We start from the raw sequence: 17,037 nt of genomic DNA on the forward strand, positions 1-17,037 counted from the left end.
CATGTAGTTATGTACACATACATGTATACATAGTCAAGCACAACTAACGCAAAGGAAGTGGACCTGCCACAATTGAACTTATTGCTGAGGGAAAAGGTGAGTTTTGAGACGAGATTTAAAAGATGCAAGGGAATCAGAATGACGGAGGTTATCAGGGAGCTTGTTCCACGTCTTTGGCTATCGTCTCATCCGAATGACTAGCTTCCAGACCACCACTCAAGGTCTAGTGGAGGGGGAGAAAATATCGGCGGCTGAGCCATGATTGGAACCAGCGCGCTCAGATTCTCTCGCTTCCTAGGCGGACGCGTTACCTCTAGGCCATCACTCCACATTCATATAGATATATGTGTGTGTGTGTGTGTGTTTGTGTGCATGCACTGGGCAGGCCATGTAGTTCGCATGTCAGACCACTGGTTCCCAAGAAACTGCTGTACGGCAAATTCCAACATGGCAAGCAGTCCCATGGAGGCCAAAAGAAGCGCTTCAAAGACACTCTGAAAGCTTCTCTGAAGGCCTTCAACATCAGCCACAACACATGGGAGCTGAATGCAATGGACAGACCAAAGTGGCGTTCAGCTGTCCACAAAGGCGCCAAATCCTGTGAGGCCAACAGAATCGCTGCAGCAGAGTAACGCAGACAGGCCAGGAAAAGCAGTGCCAGCAAGTCCCCGACAGCCACCACCATCCCCTGTCCACACTGCGTCAGAACCTTCCGGGCGCGGATTGGCCTGACCAGTCATCTGCACACCCACAGAGCCCAACCCACCCACCCCCAGGATGATTAGATGGTCCTTGTCGATCCCGACGGACAAACCACACATGTGTGTGTGCATGCACTAAGGCCTGACTGGCCGTGTTGGGTTGTGCTGCTGCTCAGTCTCCTGCTCAGCAGATGCTGTTTAGTGTGTATGGTTTTGTTGTTGTTGTCTACTGTGATTATCGATGGTATGGATGGTTTGCCCTCGGTTGACATCTAAATATATATATATATATGTATACATGTGGGTTTTTTTTAATGTAAATACATGTTGAATGACTGTGATTTTCTTGTATTCTTTTTCTGTTTCATACCACGTATGAATTTCTCTTGTTGAGATAATAAAGTGACAGGTGCAATAGCCGAGTGGTTAAAGTGTTGGACTTTCAGTCTGAGGGTTCTGGGTTCGAATCTCGGTAGCGGGGCCTGGTGGGTAAATGGCATTCAGTGGGTTATGGAAACAAGGACATACCCTGCATGCACATCCCCGAAAACGGAGTATGGTGGGGTACGGTCATGCATGTAAAAGCCTGCTCAAGTACATAGGAGTAAACAAGGGAGTTGCAGCCCTTGAACACAGAAGAAGGAGAGATAATAAAGTATTCTGTAGTCTTCTTCTTCTTCTTCTTCTGCGTTCACTCGTATGCACACGAGTGGGCTTTTACGTGTATGACCGTTTTTACCCAGCCATGTAGGCAGCCATACTCCGTTTTCGGGGGTGTGCATGCTGGGTATGTTCTTGTTTCCATAACCCACCGAACGCTGACATGGATTACAGGATCTTTAACATGCTTATTTGATCTTCTGCTTGCGTATACACACGAAGGGGGTTCAGGCACTAGCAGGTCTGCACATATGTTGACCTGGGAGATCGGAAAAATCTCCACCCTTTACCCACCAGGCGCCATTACCGTGATTCGAACCCGGGACCCTCAGATTGACAGTCCAACGCTTTAACCACTCGGCTATTGCGCCCGTCATTCTGTAGTCTATATTCTGTAAAGGTAGCGACGCATCCTTGAGAGACTGAAACTGAAACTGTGCAGGTATGCGGGGATTCTCTCGGCGTACGGCATGGCCCTGGCTGACGTGGTGCATGAGGCACAGGAACCGTGCGTCCTTCATTACTCGCCTGGTAGGTGATGGTGATGGTGTTTTTTCCTTGTTTTTTGTTGTTGTTTTTCACTGGGTAGGTCGTTTTCTTGTTTGGGTGGTGGTGTTGGTGCCACTGTTTTGTTGTTGTGTTTTTTCTTTTTGTGTGGAGGGCGGGGCCTTGGTGTCAGTTGGACTAGAAATTTGTGCAAAATAATGATAATAATAATAATAATAATGGTATTTATATAGCGCTGAATCTTGTGCAGAGACAAATCAAAGCGCTTTCGCACTTGTCATTTACACGCATGCATAACTCTAAAACTATAAACTAAAGAGCTGAGTGTGGAGACCTGACGAAGCGAAAGAGGAAGTTCATTCCAAATGCAAGGTCCAGAGACAGAGAAAGAACGGTGTCCAACAGCAGAGTGTTTGAATCTGGGTATGCGTAAACAGAGTGGATCCAAATCTGATCGTAGAGAGCGAGATGGGAGTGTAGAGGTGAAGGCAGCCACAAAGATAGGAAGGGGCAGATTTGTGAATACATTTATAACATGGAGTGCTGATCTTGTACTTCATTCTGTGTGAGACAGGGTATGAGTGGGTACCTGACTTTGGTCAGGGAAGGATGGAACAGTGGAAAGAGAGGACTGGGCCCCACCTTCCAGTGCTGAGCCCTGCACACAGTGGGCATGAATTCACTACCCAGCTGTAAAAAATTATTGGAGTTTTAACCTTTTTTTTTTTTCTCTTTTCCAACTTCCAATGCTGAGCCCTGCACACAGTGGGCATGAATTCACTACCCAGCTGTAAAAAATTATTGGAGTTTTAACCTTTTTTTTTTCTCTTTTCCAACTTCCTATGCTGAGCCCTACACACAGTGGACATGAATTCACTGCCCAACTGTAAAAAGTTATCGGAGTTTTAACCTTTTTTCTTTTCTCTTTTCCAACTTCCCATGAGCCCTACATACAGTGGACATGAATTCACTGCCCAACTGTAAAAAGTTATCGGAGTTTTAACCTTTTTTTTTCTCTTTTCCAACTTCCTATGCTGAGCCCTACACACAGTGGACATGAATTCACTGCCCGACTGTAAAAAGTTATCGGAGTTTTAACCTTTTTTTTTCCTCTTTTCCAACTTCCTATGCTGAGCCCTACACACAGTGGACATGAATTCACTGCCCGACTGTAAAAAGCTATCAGGCTTTTAACCTTTTTTTTTCTCTCTCTTTTTTTCAATTTTATTTTTAATCCTTTGAATTCTGTTAAAACCAAGCTGAGAATGTAACAGAGTTGTGTACTTTCCACACCACTGTATCGCTCAGAATGCCGGAAGATGACAGAGTGATCTAATGAAGTTGTCAACCTTCCACATAAAAAGCATCGGAAGAATCCTTTGAATCTTCCGGCCCAGTACCATCTGCAGTCAACTACTACTCGCCCAGTGCAATATCAGGAGAACAAGGAGACCATCATCATGAGAATGCAGAGGAAATGAACAGGACACGTCATGCCAACAGAGAGCATGGTCACATCACCCGGACAGCCCTTCACTGAACCCACCAGACGGTAGACAAGAGAGAGAGAGAGGGGAAAGCTCACAGAACACATGGCGCAGAAATAATGATAATAATAATAATAACGATAGTATTTATATAGCACTGAATCTTGTACAGAGACAAATCTAAGCGCTTTCACACCAGTCATTCACACGCATGCATGACTCTAAAACTGGAGAAACTGAAGACAAGGAAGAGGTAGGGGAGGAAAGCTATCTTGAACACTCCAAGGAGAGAACTCAGGACCCTGAAGCACACACCTGGGGTACCATTCAGAGACCGGCCCCAAAACAGACAACAGTGGCGGCGGTTCTTTTTTTTTTCTTTTTTTTCTCCCCTTGCAGAGAAGTTTATATTTGTCAAGAAACATGTAATCACATTTCACATTTGGGTAAACAATATAACAAAATACATTGTTTGATTCCAACAAAAACAATGAAGCATTACACCGTAGAATCTGCTTCAAGGGAAACACATAAACACTGACCCTCGCTTCACTGAAGTTATATCATTCATCCAACTGCAAGGTTTTTGTTTTTTTTTGTTTTTTCATCTCCCCAATCCGAACACACACACACACACAGTGAGGCCCACACACACACACACTCTTTAACGTATAATCCCTCAGTCAATATACCACAAAACTAGCGGCGGTTCTTCGTTGCTGCCCAGTATGGCAAAGGTCACAATGAGCAGTAAGTAAGTAAGTATATCTGTCAGAGCATTCAGTGGAGAGGCTAACTTTGCGTTTTCTCTTTCGATCCAAACGACAGAAAACTTCAGTGAAATTGACCAGCGTGCTGACCACCTTGTGGCAGAGTGTGTGGACAAACTGACTGATCAGGGATTTCCCAGGTACACAAACCTCTGCTTGTATGTTCTGCCTTATTTGTGTGTGTGTGTGTGTGTGTGTGTGTGTGTGTGTGTGTGTGTGTGTGTGTGTGTGTGTGCTAGTGTGTGTTCATGTATTGTACTGTATTGTATTGTATTACAATTTGTCATAACAAATTTCTCCATGTGAGGCTGCTCTCAGTTGGGAGAGCACATTGAAACAGTGCAGTGCCACCCTTTTAGATATATATATATATATATATTTTGTGTGTGTGTGTGTGTGTGTGTTTTGCCTGCAAGTGCATTTGTGTTGCTGTCAAAGTGGATTTTTCAGCATAATTTTGCCAGGGACAGCCCTTTTGCTCCAGTGGGCTCTTCTATGTACACCAAGTGCATGCTGCACACAGACTTTGGGTTTATCATTTCATTCGAATGACTGGCATCCAGACCACCACTGAAGGTCCAGTGGAGTGGGGGGAAAATACTAGCAAGTGTTGGGTTCAGATCTGTGTGCTCAGATTCTTTGGCTTCCTCTGCCTTGTTTGTGTGTGTGCATGTGTGTGTGTGTGTGTGTTAGTGTATGCGTGTGTGTGTGTGTGCGTGTGTGTGTGAATGCTTGACTCAGTGTGTGTGTGTCTTTGAATGCATGACTCAATGTGTGTGTGTGTGTGTGTGTGTGTGAATGCTTGACTGTTTGTGTGTGTGTGTGTGTGTGTCTGTGAATGCATGACTCAATGTGTGTGTGTGTGTTTGTTTGTGTGTGTGTGTGTGTGTGTGAATGCTTGACTGTTTGTGTGTGTGTGTGTGTGTTTGTGAATGCATGACTCAGTGTGTATGTGTGTGTGTGTGTGTGACTCTCTCTCTCTCTCTGTGCATGTGTGTGTATGTATGTGTTAGTGTATGCATGTGTTTTGCGTGTGTGATGAAAGGACTTTTGTCATGTACAGTTTTATTCACAAGCGTTTCGTTTTTCTTTTCTTTTATACTTGTCTGTCATAACGGAGATGAATGATAATGATGATAACAACAACAACAACAGCGATAGTAATGATGATAATGATGATGATGATAACTGACTGGTGTTTCAGGGAGCGCATCAGCACTCAGGTGTATCTCCACATGCGCTATCACGGCACCGACTGTGCCCTCATGGTGCCTGCCCACACCTTTCCTGCCACGCCCACCTCTAGTCGCCATGGTGATTTCATGGCAGCGTTTCTGGACAGGTGGCTGCATTGTTGTTGTTGTAGTTGTTTTCTTGTGTGTGTGTGTGTGTGTGTGTGTTCTTGTAGCAAGAATAGAGGTATCCTGTCCCACGTTCACTCATATGCACAAGTGGGATTTTACATGCCTAACCGTTTTTATCCCTGTCGTGTAGGAAGTCATACTCTTTTTTTCAGGGGGTATTTAGCTCAAAGCTACTATTCTCTGTTGTTGTGTTTTTTTGTTGTTGTTGTTGTTTTTCATTATCATTGAAATAAGTCAGTTGGAGGCACAATGTCTGAATCAGTTAGGCGTTGGGACTTCTGATCCAGTGTTCACCAGTGGTCAGGGTTCAAGGTCCGGTTCTGACATGTCCTTGAGAAACATATTGTACTCCCGATTTTTCTGCATTCCACCCAGGTGTGAATGGGTACCAGGCTTCAGTCACTGGAAGGTGAAAACAGCGTAGAGGATTGGGGCCCGCCTGCCTATGCCGAGCCCTGGACGCAGTGGATATCAATTCACTGCCTTCCTGTGCCGAGCCCTGGACGCAGTGGATGTCAATTCACTGCCTTCCTATGCTGAGCCCTGGACACAGTGGATGTCAATTCACTGCCTTCCTATGCCGAGCCCTGGACGCAGCGGATGTCAATTCACTGCCCCGATTTGCGGTGTGAGACAGTGGGACCTTTAACTTTTTTTAACCTTGGAGTTTGGGTGGGGTTTGTTTTTCCGTTTTGTTTCGTTTTTTACTTAGAAGAGTGTATTTTTAATGCAGTTCATTATTATATTTCTTTTTGTACTGTGTTTGTATTACTGCAGTTCCATACATTTACTGTGGGTTGGTTTTTTTGTTTTTTTTTAACTGACTTGCATTTTCCCCAAATTTTTATCCAAAAATTTCAGCCACCATTTCGGCCACCATTTCTCTCACAAGCAAGCCTTGGGGTGGGGCAAACTTAGCCAATCAACCTTGTAGGAGCAGCGGTGGTGGTTTGAAATCGCTGTTGCTTTTGGCGCCGGTGGGGAGTCTGACTTGGCAGGGGGTCATGGGTCGTCGGTAGAGCATGAAGACTGGCTGCCCGGTAGCGCTGAAGACGGCTTGGGGAGCACGTGCTGGGAAGACGGAGGGCGGCGGATGGCGTAACCTACCCTGAGTGATCTCACAATGCAGCAACCCTTTCCTCCAATGACAAAACAACCTCACTGCAACCAACAGTACAACTGGCACCACAGCTCAACAGATGCCAAGCAAGCATCAGCAAATTCGGACCGTAATTACAGACCCATTCGACCAACTGTATACAACTGGCGACTGTTACAGTCAACAACTTCAACAGCTGTCAAGCAACACCAAGTGCCACTGGCACCACAGACGACGCCAACTCTGACATCTGCCACGTAGCAACAACCAGTTTGGACCGTAAAAACAACCCACTTCGACCAACAGTACAACTGTCAAGCACTACAGTCGACACCTTCAACAGCTGCCAAGCCGCACCAGAAAACAGCAGAACAATCCCAACCGAAACTAAATTGACTTTAATTAAGGGTGTAGGCGCCAATAGGTCGTTAAACTCCAATCATCTGGTGGTAAATGTGTGTGTGTGTGTGTGTGTGTGTGTGTGTGTGTTTATTTACGCTTACTTTATTTTCATTTACTTAATGATTTTATCATCATTGTTTATCATATTATTTGGGGGTTTCCTGTGTTTTAAATCATGTCATTTATTTACCTGTTTGTTTGTTTATTTTAGTTTTTTTATTTACTATTTTAATCTAGCAATTCATTAATTTAATCACTAATCTGTTTGTTTTAATTTTGTATCTTATTTTCATTCCTTTTTTCTATTTCCCTTATGGCTTGACTAACCATGTTCGGTTAAGCTACTGATCAGGAATCTGCTTAGCAGATAATGGTGTAGCATATATGGACTTGTCCGAATGCAGTGACGCCTCCTTGAGTAACTGAACTGAACTGTTATTGTTGTAATCCCAGGCACAAAAGGGTGACACCTCATTGAGTCACTGAACTTGATTAACTGAACTGAAGTGTTATTGTCGTAATCCCAGGTACAAAACGGAGTGACACCTCAATGAATAGCTGAACTCAACTGAACTGTTGTATTCCCAGATATAAAAGGGTGACACCTCCTTGAGTCACTGAACTGAACTGTTATTGTTGTAATCCCAGGTACAAAACAATGACACCTCCTTGAGAAAATGAACTTAACTGAACCATTATTGTTGTAATCCCAGGTACAAAATGGAGTGACACCTCATTGAATAACTTAACTGAACTGAACTGTTATTGTTGAAATCCCAGGTACAAAACAGTGACACCTCCTTGAATAACTTAACTGAACTGAACTGTTATTGTTGAAATCCCAGGTACAAAACAGTGACACCTCCTTGAATAACTGAACTAAACTTAACTGAACTGTTACCTTTGTAATCCCAGGTACAAAACAGTGACACTTCACTGAGTCACTGAACTTAACTGAACTGAACTCTTGTTGTTGAAATCCCAGGTATGAAACGGTGACACCTCTTTGAATAACTGAACTGAACTGAACTGTTATTGTCGTAATCCCAGGTACAAAACAGTGACACCTCCTTGAATAACTGAACTTACCTGAACTGAACTGTTTTTCTTGTAATCCCAGGTATAAAACGGTGAGACCTCCTTGAATAACGGAACTTAACTGAACTTAACTGTTTTGTTGTAATCCCAGGTACAAAACAGTGACACTTGACTGAGTCACTGAATTTAACTGAACTGTTATTACGATGTAATAATTAATTGCAATGTTTTTAAAAGCGAATATGTGAAATGCTTTTATTTGAGAACATATGTTTATTACTCTTGTTTGATCAAGTTATCTGCGTGTGTGGGGTGGGGTGGGGGGGTGGGGTGCGGTGCGGGGGGTGCTGATTATCTGGTTGTGGTTTTCCGCAATTCATCTTTATTCTTATCTTATCTGTCTATTATAATCAATGTGCAGTATAGTAGGCTATGTTTATAATTATATTCAAATAATGTTTCTTAATTCTTTCTGTTTTTACATTAAGAATACTAGTTATTACCTGCAGTGTGTGGATGTATGTATGAAACGATGTATGTGATATTTTTTACATTTGTATCTTCGTAATATTTGTTGGGGCTGTTGTTGGCTTTTACAGTTATGGTCCCCATGTTGTTTACTTGTCTATGTTGTGATAATGCACCTGACCAAATTTCTCCAGGTGGAGATAATAAAGTTATTCTTATCTTATCTTATCTTGTAATCCCAGGTACAAAACAGTGACACCTCCTTGAGTCACTGAGCTGAACTGAACTGTCATGAACTGAACTGTTAATGTTGTTGTAATCCCAGGTACAAAACGGAGTTTGGGTTCACGCTGCAGAACAGACAGGTGTCGGTGGATGATGTGCGTGTGCGGGGGGTCGGCCGCTCATCGGCGGCAGAGGACGTTCAGGTGGCGAAAGCAACGGGCCCTCCGTTGGAGGAGAAGGTACTGTGTTGCTCTGTGATTGGTCGTTAATCTGACGTCCGTTTACTGAAGTGATTTTAGACAGTGAAACGTGCACACGCACATACGCACACACGCACACACATTCACACACAGAGAAATACACACACACACACACACACACACATGCAGTAATGCGCACACACACACACACACACACACACACACACACTAATGTTTATTAGAACAGTATTTTACAACAAAACTTTGCCAGGGACAGCTGTTTTTGCCATAGGTTCTTTTACATGTGCTAAGCGCAAGCTACACGCATAATCTCGGTTTATCATCGCATCCGAATGACTAGCATCCAGACCACCATGCAAGGTCTAGTGGAGAGGGAGAAAATTCTTGCGCATGTGGGATTCAAACCCGCAGCACCCACAGATTCTCTCGCTTCCAAGGCGTTATCGCTCGGCCACTACTTCTCTATGTGTATGACTCTGTGTAGCAGTTTCAGTTTGACTGTTCAAACAAATCCTTGTACGCCACACCGCATCTGCCAAGTGAAGGCCTGATCGGCAGCATAACCCAACAAGCTTGTCAAGCCTTGAGTAATAAGCTGTGTACCTATCAGAATAGATATCGTCTGCAGAAGTTTTTGCCAGTTTCAGTTTCAGTTTCAGTAGCTCAAGGAGGCGTCACTGCGTTCGGACAAATCCATATACGTTACACCACATCTGCCAAGCAGATGCCTGACCAGCAGCGTAGCCCAACACGCTTAGTCAGGCCTTTAGCCGGAAAAAAAAAAGAAATAAAGAGAGAGAGAGAGAAAAAAAAAAGGGTGAATAAATAATAGATAAATACATAAAAAAAGAACTACTACTAATAATAATAATATGTATAAGGCGCAAAAACTTGATGGAGTCAACTATAAGCGTACATAAATAAATAAATAAATTAATAATAATTTTATTTAAAAAAAAATTAAAATAAAAAAAGTAGTAGTAATAATAATATAATAATAATAAAATAAATTATAAAAAAAAAAATTCAGACAGAATTTTTGCTAGAGGGACAACACTCACATTGCCTGTGAGTTCAGTTTCAGCGCGCCAAGTGCATGCTGCCCTACGAGACCTTGGTCTCATCTGGATGACTGGAAGCTCAGTTTGATTTTCCCAGTCAAACTTTGGAGCATGGGGCGAGACCGGGATTTGAACTCAGACCCGCACAGACACTGTGTAGGCAGATAAGCGCCTCAACCATTCTGCCACCTACCTTCCCCCTTCCTGTGTTGCAGTTTCAGTTTCAGTGCGTTCAGACAAATCCATATACGCTACACCACATCTGCCAAGCAGATGCCTGACCAGCAGCGTAACCCAACGCACTTTGTCAGGCCTTGAGAAAAATAAAATAAAATAAAATAAATAAAAAATAGTAAATAAAATAAAATAAATAAATAAATAATAGTAATATAATTTTTTTTTTAAATGGTGTTGCAGAGAGTGCAGTGTTATTTTGAGGGGGGTGCCATGGAAACGCCGGTGTACCTGTTGGGAAACCTGGGTGCAGGTCACACTATACCTGGACCTGCCATCATCATTGACAATAACAGGTGAGTGAACGTGTGTTAGGCGCTTCTGTCTGTCTCTTGCTCTTTGTGTGTGTGTGTGTGTGTGTGTGTGTGTGCTCTTACCCTGAATTGCATGCCTTTTTTTTTTAAGTCCTTGGAATATCGTTAAAGAATGAACCATGTTTGTAACAGTTTTTAACTTTGAACAGTATATTTCATTCATTTTTTATCCAGGTTGCTGACATTTTAGAATTTTGGCCTGTAGGTGGTTTGTTTTTTGTTTGTTTGTTTTTTAGGTTATAAAATCTTGTGAATATGCATGAAAATGAATGTGTATTGTGTGTGCGTGTGATTATGTAAGTTTGTGCCTGTCTATGTGTGCGTATATGTTAGGGTAGCCGTTAGATACACATGTATGTTAAAATGTATGTATGCAGTGTGTGTGTGTGTGTGTGTGTGTGTGTGTGTGGTCACATTTTGGTGTGTGTATGTAACATAGATGTAATGTTTTATGTTAACAAAAGCGTTTTTGTAAAGCACCTAGAGCAGATTTCTGGATAGTGTGCTACATAAGTATCCATTATTATTATTATTATTATTATTATTATTATTGTTATTATTATTGTTAAAAACATCCTGTTTCCCACATTGTTGCATGCCAGTAATTGTGGTCACCTGTTGTCAGCACCATTGTGGTTGAACCACTCTCCACTGCTGAGATCACGCAGAATGGGGATATTTCTATCACGGTAAGGGTTTTGTAAAGACGTTTATTGTATCGTGTTTTGTTGTTGTTGTTTTGTTGTTTTTTTATGATGAATCAAAGTGTGTGTGAGGGTGGTGGGGTTGGGGGGGGGGGGGGGGTTGTGTGTGTGGATGGGTGTGTGACTGTGTATTAATGCAGTGAAAATATGTCATGGTATTTTTGTGTGTATGTGGGTGTGTGTGGGTGTGTGACTATGTATTAATGCAGTGAAAATATGTCATGGTATTTGTTGTGTGTGTGTGTGTGTGTGTGTGGGTGTGTGAATATGTGTTAATGCAGTGAAAATATGTCATGGTATTTGTTGGTGTGTATGTGTATGTGGGTGTGTGAATATGTGTTAATGCAGTGAAAATATGTCATGGTATTTGTTGGTGTGTGTGTGTGTGTGTGTATGTGGGTGTGTGACTGTGTGTTAATGCAGTGGAAATATGTCATGATATTTGTGGTTGTGTGTGTGTGTGTGTGTGTGTGACTATATGTTAATGCAGTGGAAATATGTCATGGTATTTGTGGTTGTGTGTTGTATGCGTATGTGGGTGTGTGTGGGTGTGTGAATATGTATTAATGCAGTGAAAATATGTCATGGTATTTGTGGTTGTGTGTGTGTATGTGGGTGTGTGTGGGTGTGTTACTATGTGTTAATGCAGAAAATGTTCAACGTGTGTGTGTGTATGTGTGTGTGCATGCAGGGTTGGAAGGGTGGGTCATAAACATACACACACACGTAACACACACACACACACACACACACACACACACACACAAAACACCAGATTTAGGGGTTATCATTGGCGGGCAGGTGGGCACAAGCAAGGTGAAGGTCGTTGACACCAACCTGGACGCCATTCAGCTGTCCATCTTCTCTCATCGTTTCATGAGCATTGCCGAGCAGATGGGCAGGTCAGTTTCCCTGTTTCAGTTTCAGTTTCAGTTTCTCAAGGAAGCATCACCGCATTAGGACAAGTCCACATATGCTACACCACATCTATGCCAGGCCGATGCCTGACCAGAAACATTACCCAACACACTTATTCAGGCCTTGAGTGCATGCATATACATATATATATATATGTTTGTGTACCTGTCAGAGTGGATTTCTTCGGTAGAATTTTGCCGGAGAGTGTGCCAAGTGCGTGCTGCTCACTAGGTCTCGGTATGCGATTCGTCATCTCGTCAAGTAAGAACTTAACACTGTAAAAACTAAAGGGAGGATTTTCTTCTTCTTCTTCTGCATTTGTGGGCTGCAACTCCCACGTTCACTTGCATGTACACGAGTGGGCTTTTACGTGCATGACCGTTTTTACCCTGCCATGTAGGCAGCCATACTCCATTTTCGGGGGTGTGCATGCTGGGTATGTTCTTGTTTCCATAACCCACCGAACGCTGACATGGATTACAGGATCTTTAACGTGCATAGTAGATCTTCTGCATGCGTTTACACACGAAGGGGGTTCAGGCACAAGCAGGTCTGCACATATGTTGACCTGGGAGATCATAAAAATCTCCACCCTTTAACCACCAGGCGCCATCACCGTGATTCAAACCCAGGACCCTCAGACTGAAAGTCCAATGCTTTAACCACTCGGCTATTGCGCCCGTCTAAAGGGAGGATGTATATAGATTTTTTTTTTATTATTGTATCATGTTAGTTTTTGTCACAACAGATTTCTGTGTGTGAAATTAGAGCTGTTTTACCAGAGTGTGTCACCACAATGCAGCACCATCCTTTTTTTTTTCTTTCTTTTTTCTGTATGCAAGTGTGCTTGTTTCACTGTCAAACCGGAATTTTCTACAGAGTTTTGCCAGGAACAACCCTGCTTGTTGTGAAGGAGTCTTTCACATGAACTGAGCGCATGCTGCACACAGGACCTCGCTTTATTTTTTTCATCCGGATGACCACCACTCTAGTCTAGCAGAGGGGGAGAAAATTAATACTGGGGAGTGTGAGATTTTTTTTAACATGTGCGCTCAGCTTCTTTGGCTTTCGAGGCAGACACGTTACCACAAGGCCGCCACTCTTCTCAATGAACGCCATTCCCCTTCAGTGACTGTCTGTGATGATGATGGAGTCTCCCGTCGGTCCGACGGATGAGTAGGCAAGCAGGCTTATCTGTCGGTGTGTGTCCTCATATGGGAGAAGAGGCCGATTCTGGATGCGCAGCACTTCCCACAGGTGTTGCAAGGGAAAACGTCTCCAGAAGTTGAGCCCTGCTTCCTTTGCTCACGCTTCTCCTTAATGGCCAGTGTTCTCTTGTTTTCAAATGTCTTTATGCCACTAGAGCACAGCATCCTCCAGCAAGAGCGTTCAAGGGCATCAGTTTCCCAGGAAGCAATGTCTATGTCACAGGCTTTGAGGTTTGTCTTCAAGGTGTCCTTGAAGCGCTTGCAGGGTCTTCCAAGTTCATGGTGGCCTTCCTTCAGCTGGCCATACAAAAGCATCTTCGGGATCCTGCTGTCTGTCATGCGGACAACGTGTCCTGTCCAGCGTAGCTGGCACTGGATCAGCAGGATTTCGATGCTGGGCAGGCCGCTCCTCTCTAGGACCTGGAGGTTGGAGACCCTGTCTTGCCAGTTTATGCCGAGGATCTTTCGTAGACATCTCTGATGAAACTGCTCAAGTTGTCTGTCTATATGGCGGGGGTAAAAATGGTCACACATGTAAAAACCCACTCATGTATATATCAGTGAACGTGGGAGTCCAACCCACAAACTAAGAAGAAGACTTAATGCCATTGCTGCCTATGTCCACGACTGTGGATGTGTGCTGAGTTGTAGATGGATGCCGGTGTCTTCTCAAGTGGATTTCAGCCTTTGAGGGTTCACAGTGTCCTGGAAACTGAGCACACACAAAAATGGTGATGCCTGGCTTCTTAGAGATTTGGCGTACGCAGAATAGTTAATGCTTAGGTTTGCAGTCCATCTTTCCAGCTTTCAGCATTTGCAATTTCTTCAGCTGTACATTCTTATGGTACTAATTTGTTGCACGTCCTTTGCGGTCTATAAGCCGCGGCTTTTTAACCCAGCTTCAACCTCTGCGGCTTATACAATGATGCGGCTTATATGAGGATTTTAACGATCCCGGGATTGTCACGTTCTCGTCTATTCTTAGCTGCCCTTCAACTCACCAAAATCATGATTTCTGTCCATGAATTTTTGGATGAGCTTCAGGATAGTGTGCTGACTGTTCACATTTTATAAATCAAATCCCCACACATTAAAGCCTTCAGATCAGCATGCAGTTCTACTCTGCTCAAGCATACACCCTTATCATGCCGAAAACGTGACATTATGCCTATGATGCAGCCTTCAAATTGAAGACAATCGACTTAGCAGACGACAGTGCAAGCGACAAACCAGCAGCAACCTCCACTTTACGTTCATGTTCATGAAGTGAAAGTGAGGCTGAAGTCAGTGACAAGATGGCGGAGGAAGCTGTGCTGGTTCTCATCAACTCGGACACTGAAGACGAAGATTTCATAACTTACAGTATTGACAGCTTTTCTGTAGTATCGGTATGTGTTCCGGTACTGGAAATAAGTGCGGCTTATAAGCCAGTGTGGCTTATATATGTATGAAGTGCAATTTTTTCCAAAATTTAGTGGGTGCGGCTTATATACCAGTGCACTCAATAGACCGAACTTTACGGTACATCCTTAAGGTCTTGATTGGGTGCATGTCCTCAGCAGCACATCCTCACAGTCTTCACATGTTGCACGTTTTTTGTAGTAGATCTTTCGGGTCTTAACATGTTGCACGTCCTTTGTATTACATCCCTATGGTCTTGATTGGGTGCATGACCTCAGCAGTACATCCTTGTCACTGACTTCAGCCTCGCTTTCACTTCATGAACATGAAGGTGGAGGTCGCTGCTGGTTCGTCACTTGCACTGTCGTCTGCTAGGTTGATCACCTTCAATTTGAAGGCTGCATCATAGGCATAACGTCGCGTTTTCGGCATGATGAGGGTGTACGCTTCAGCAGAGTAGAACTGAATGCTGATATGAAGGCTTTAATGTGTGCGGATTTGATTTATAAAACGTGAATAGTTTGCACACTATCCTGAAGCTCATCCAAAAATTCATGGACAGAAATCATGATTTTGGTGAGTTGAAGGGCAGCTAAGAATAGACGAGAATGTGATAAATCCGCAAATAAGCGGCATCATTGTATAAGCCGCAGAGGTTGAAGCTGGGGTAAAAAGTCGCGGTTTACAGACCGAACTTTACGGTATGTCCTTAGAGCATGGACCTCATTCCCTTTATTCACTTCAAATGCAGTGTTTCAAATTTTACAAAGGCACAGAACAGTTAATTAGAGTAGAGGTTGAATTTGTGGTCTTCAAATGCCGGTCACCGCGCCACCCACTGATTCCATCTAGAGAAATATGGCAGACGTTCTTTTTCATTTGTTGGTCCTTCAACTTATAACGCACTCTCCCAGACACTTAGAAAGGCACTCTCCCAGACACTTAGAAAGGCACTCTCCCAGACACTTAGAAAGGCAGGCACTCTCCCAGACACTTAGAAAGGTACTCTCCCAGACACTTAGACACTTAGAAAGGCACTCTCCCAGACACTTAGAAAGGCAGGCACTCTCCCAGACACTTAGAAAGGCACTCTCCCAGACACTTAGAAAGGCAGGCACTCTCCCAGACAGAAAGGCAGGCACTCTCCCAGACACTTAGAAAGGCAGGCACTCTCCCAGACACTTAGAAAGGCACTCTCCCAGACACTTAGAAAGGCAGGCACTCTCCCAGACACTTAGAAAGGCAGGCACTCTCCCAGACACTTAGAAAGGCACTCTCCCAGACACTTAGAAAGGCACTCTCCCAGACACTTAGAGAGCAGGCACTCTCCCAGACACTTAGAAAGGCACTCTCCCAGACACTTAGAAAGGCAGGCACTCTCCCAGACACTTAGAGAGCAGGCACTCTCCCAGACACTTAGAAAGGCACTCTCCCAGACACTTAGAAAGGCACTCTCACTCTCCCAGACACTTAGAAAGGCACTCTCACTCTCCCAGACACTTAGAAAGGCACTCTCCCAGACACTTAGAAAGGCTCCCACATTGTCAGCCTTTAAGGCTGGGCTTAAGACCCACCTTTACAAACTCCATCTGACTGAATAAGTTAACACCAGGTGTAACCTACGCCATAGGTTTTAAGTGCTGAAACCTTTTAATGTTTTATGTATATATATATATGGGTAAACTTTTCTGTTGATAAGTGTAGATATATATATACTTGTGTGTGGATGAGCATAGTTTTGTGGATAAGTGTGTAAATATTCTTGCCTTCTTAAGAAATTGTAATGGTGCTTAGAGCTCTGCAAGGGAATAAGCGTCTTAAAATGTACTTATTATTATTATTATTATTATTGTGGATAAGTGTGTAAATATTCTTGCCTTCTTAAGAAATTGTAATGGTGCTTAGAGCTCTCCAAGGGGATAAGCATCTTAAAATGTACTTTATTATTTATTAGTATTATTATTATTCGTACTGAAATTCAGTTTCAGTTTGAAGCTTGACTGTTTTAGCTGGATTGTATCATATGTTTTTCTCCTCATTCTCTCCCCCCCCCCCACCCCCTCACCCCCACCCTTTATGGGTTTTTTCAGAGTTTTACAGAGAACATCAATTTCAACGAATATCAAAGTGAGTAAAATCTTTGTTGCTGTTGTTGTTGTTGTTGTTTTTTCTCTTTAATTTAAGAAAGAAAAAAAACTTCTTCTGAGAATTCCCTGTCTTTTTGTTTTTCTGTTGTGACGGGCGCAGTAGCTGAG

General features: G+C 43.3%; 1 protein-coding gene across 1 annotated transcript in view; it reads left to right on the forward strand.

Moving 5' to 3' along the window:
• LOC143300419 (5-oxoprolinase-like) overlaps window positions 1-17,037 on the forward strand; it is a 70,765-nt gene that overhangs the window by 29,323 nt on the left and 24,405 nt on the right. Inside the window, exons 13-20 of the mRNA XM_076614064.1 lie at window positions 1,804-1,892; window positions 4,184-4,265; window positions 5,330-5,467; window positions 8,822-8,960; window positions 10,421-10,533; window positions 11,177-11,240; window positions 12,057-12,157; window positions 16,873-16,909. Coding sequence (XP_076470179.1) covers window positions 1,804-1,892; window positions 4,184-4,265; window positions 5,330-5,467; window positions 8,822-8,960; window positions 10,421-10,533; window positions 11,177-11,240; window positions 12,057-12,157; window positions 16,873-16,909 — 763 coding nt within the window. The remainder of the gene's footprint in view (window positions 1-1,803; window positions 1,893-4,183; window positions 4,266-5,329; window positions 5,468-8,821; window positions 8,961-10,420; window positions 10,534-11,176; window positions 11,241-12,056; window positions 12,158-16,872; window positions 16,910-17,037) is intronic.

Source organism: Babylonia areolata, chromosome 26, assembly GCF_041734735.1.
Source record: "Babylonia areolata isolate BAREFJ2019XMU chromosome 26, ASM4173473v1, whole genome shotgun sequence".
NCBI lineage: Eukaryota > Metazoa > Mollusca > Gastropoda > Neogastropoda > Buccinidae > Babylonia > Babylonia areolata.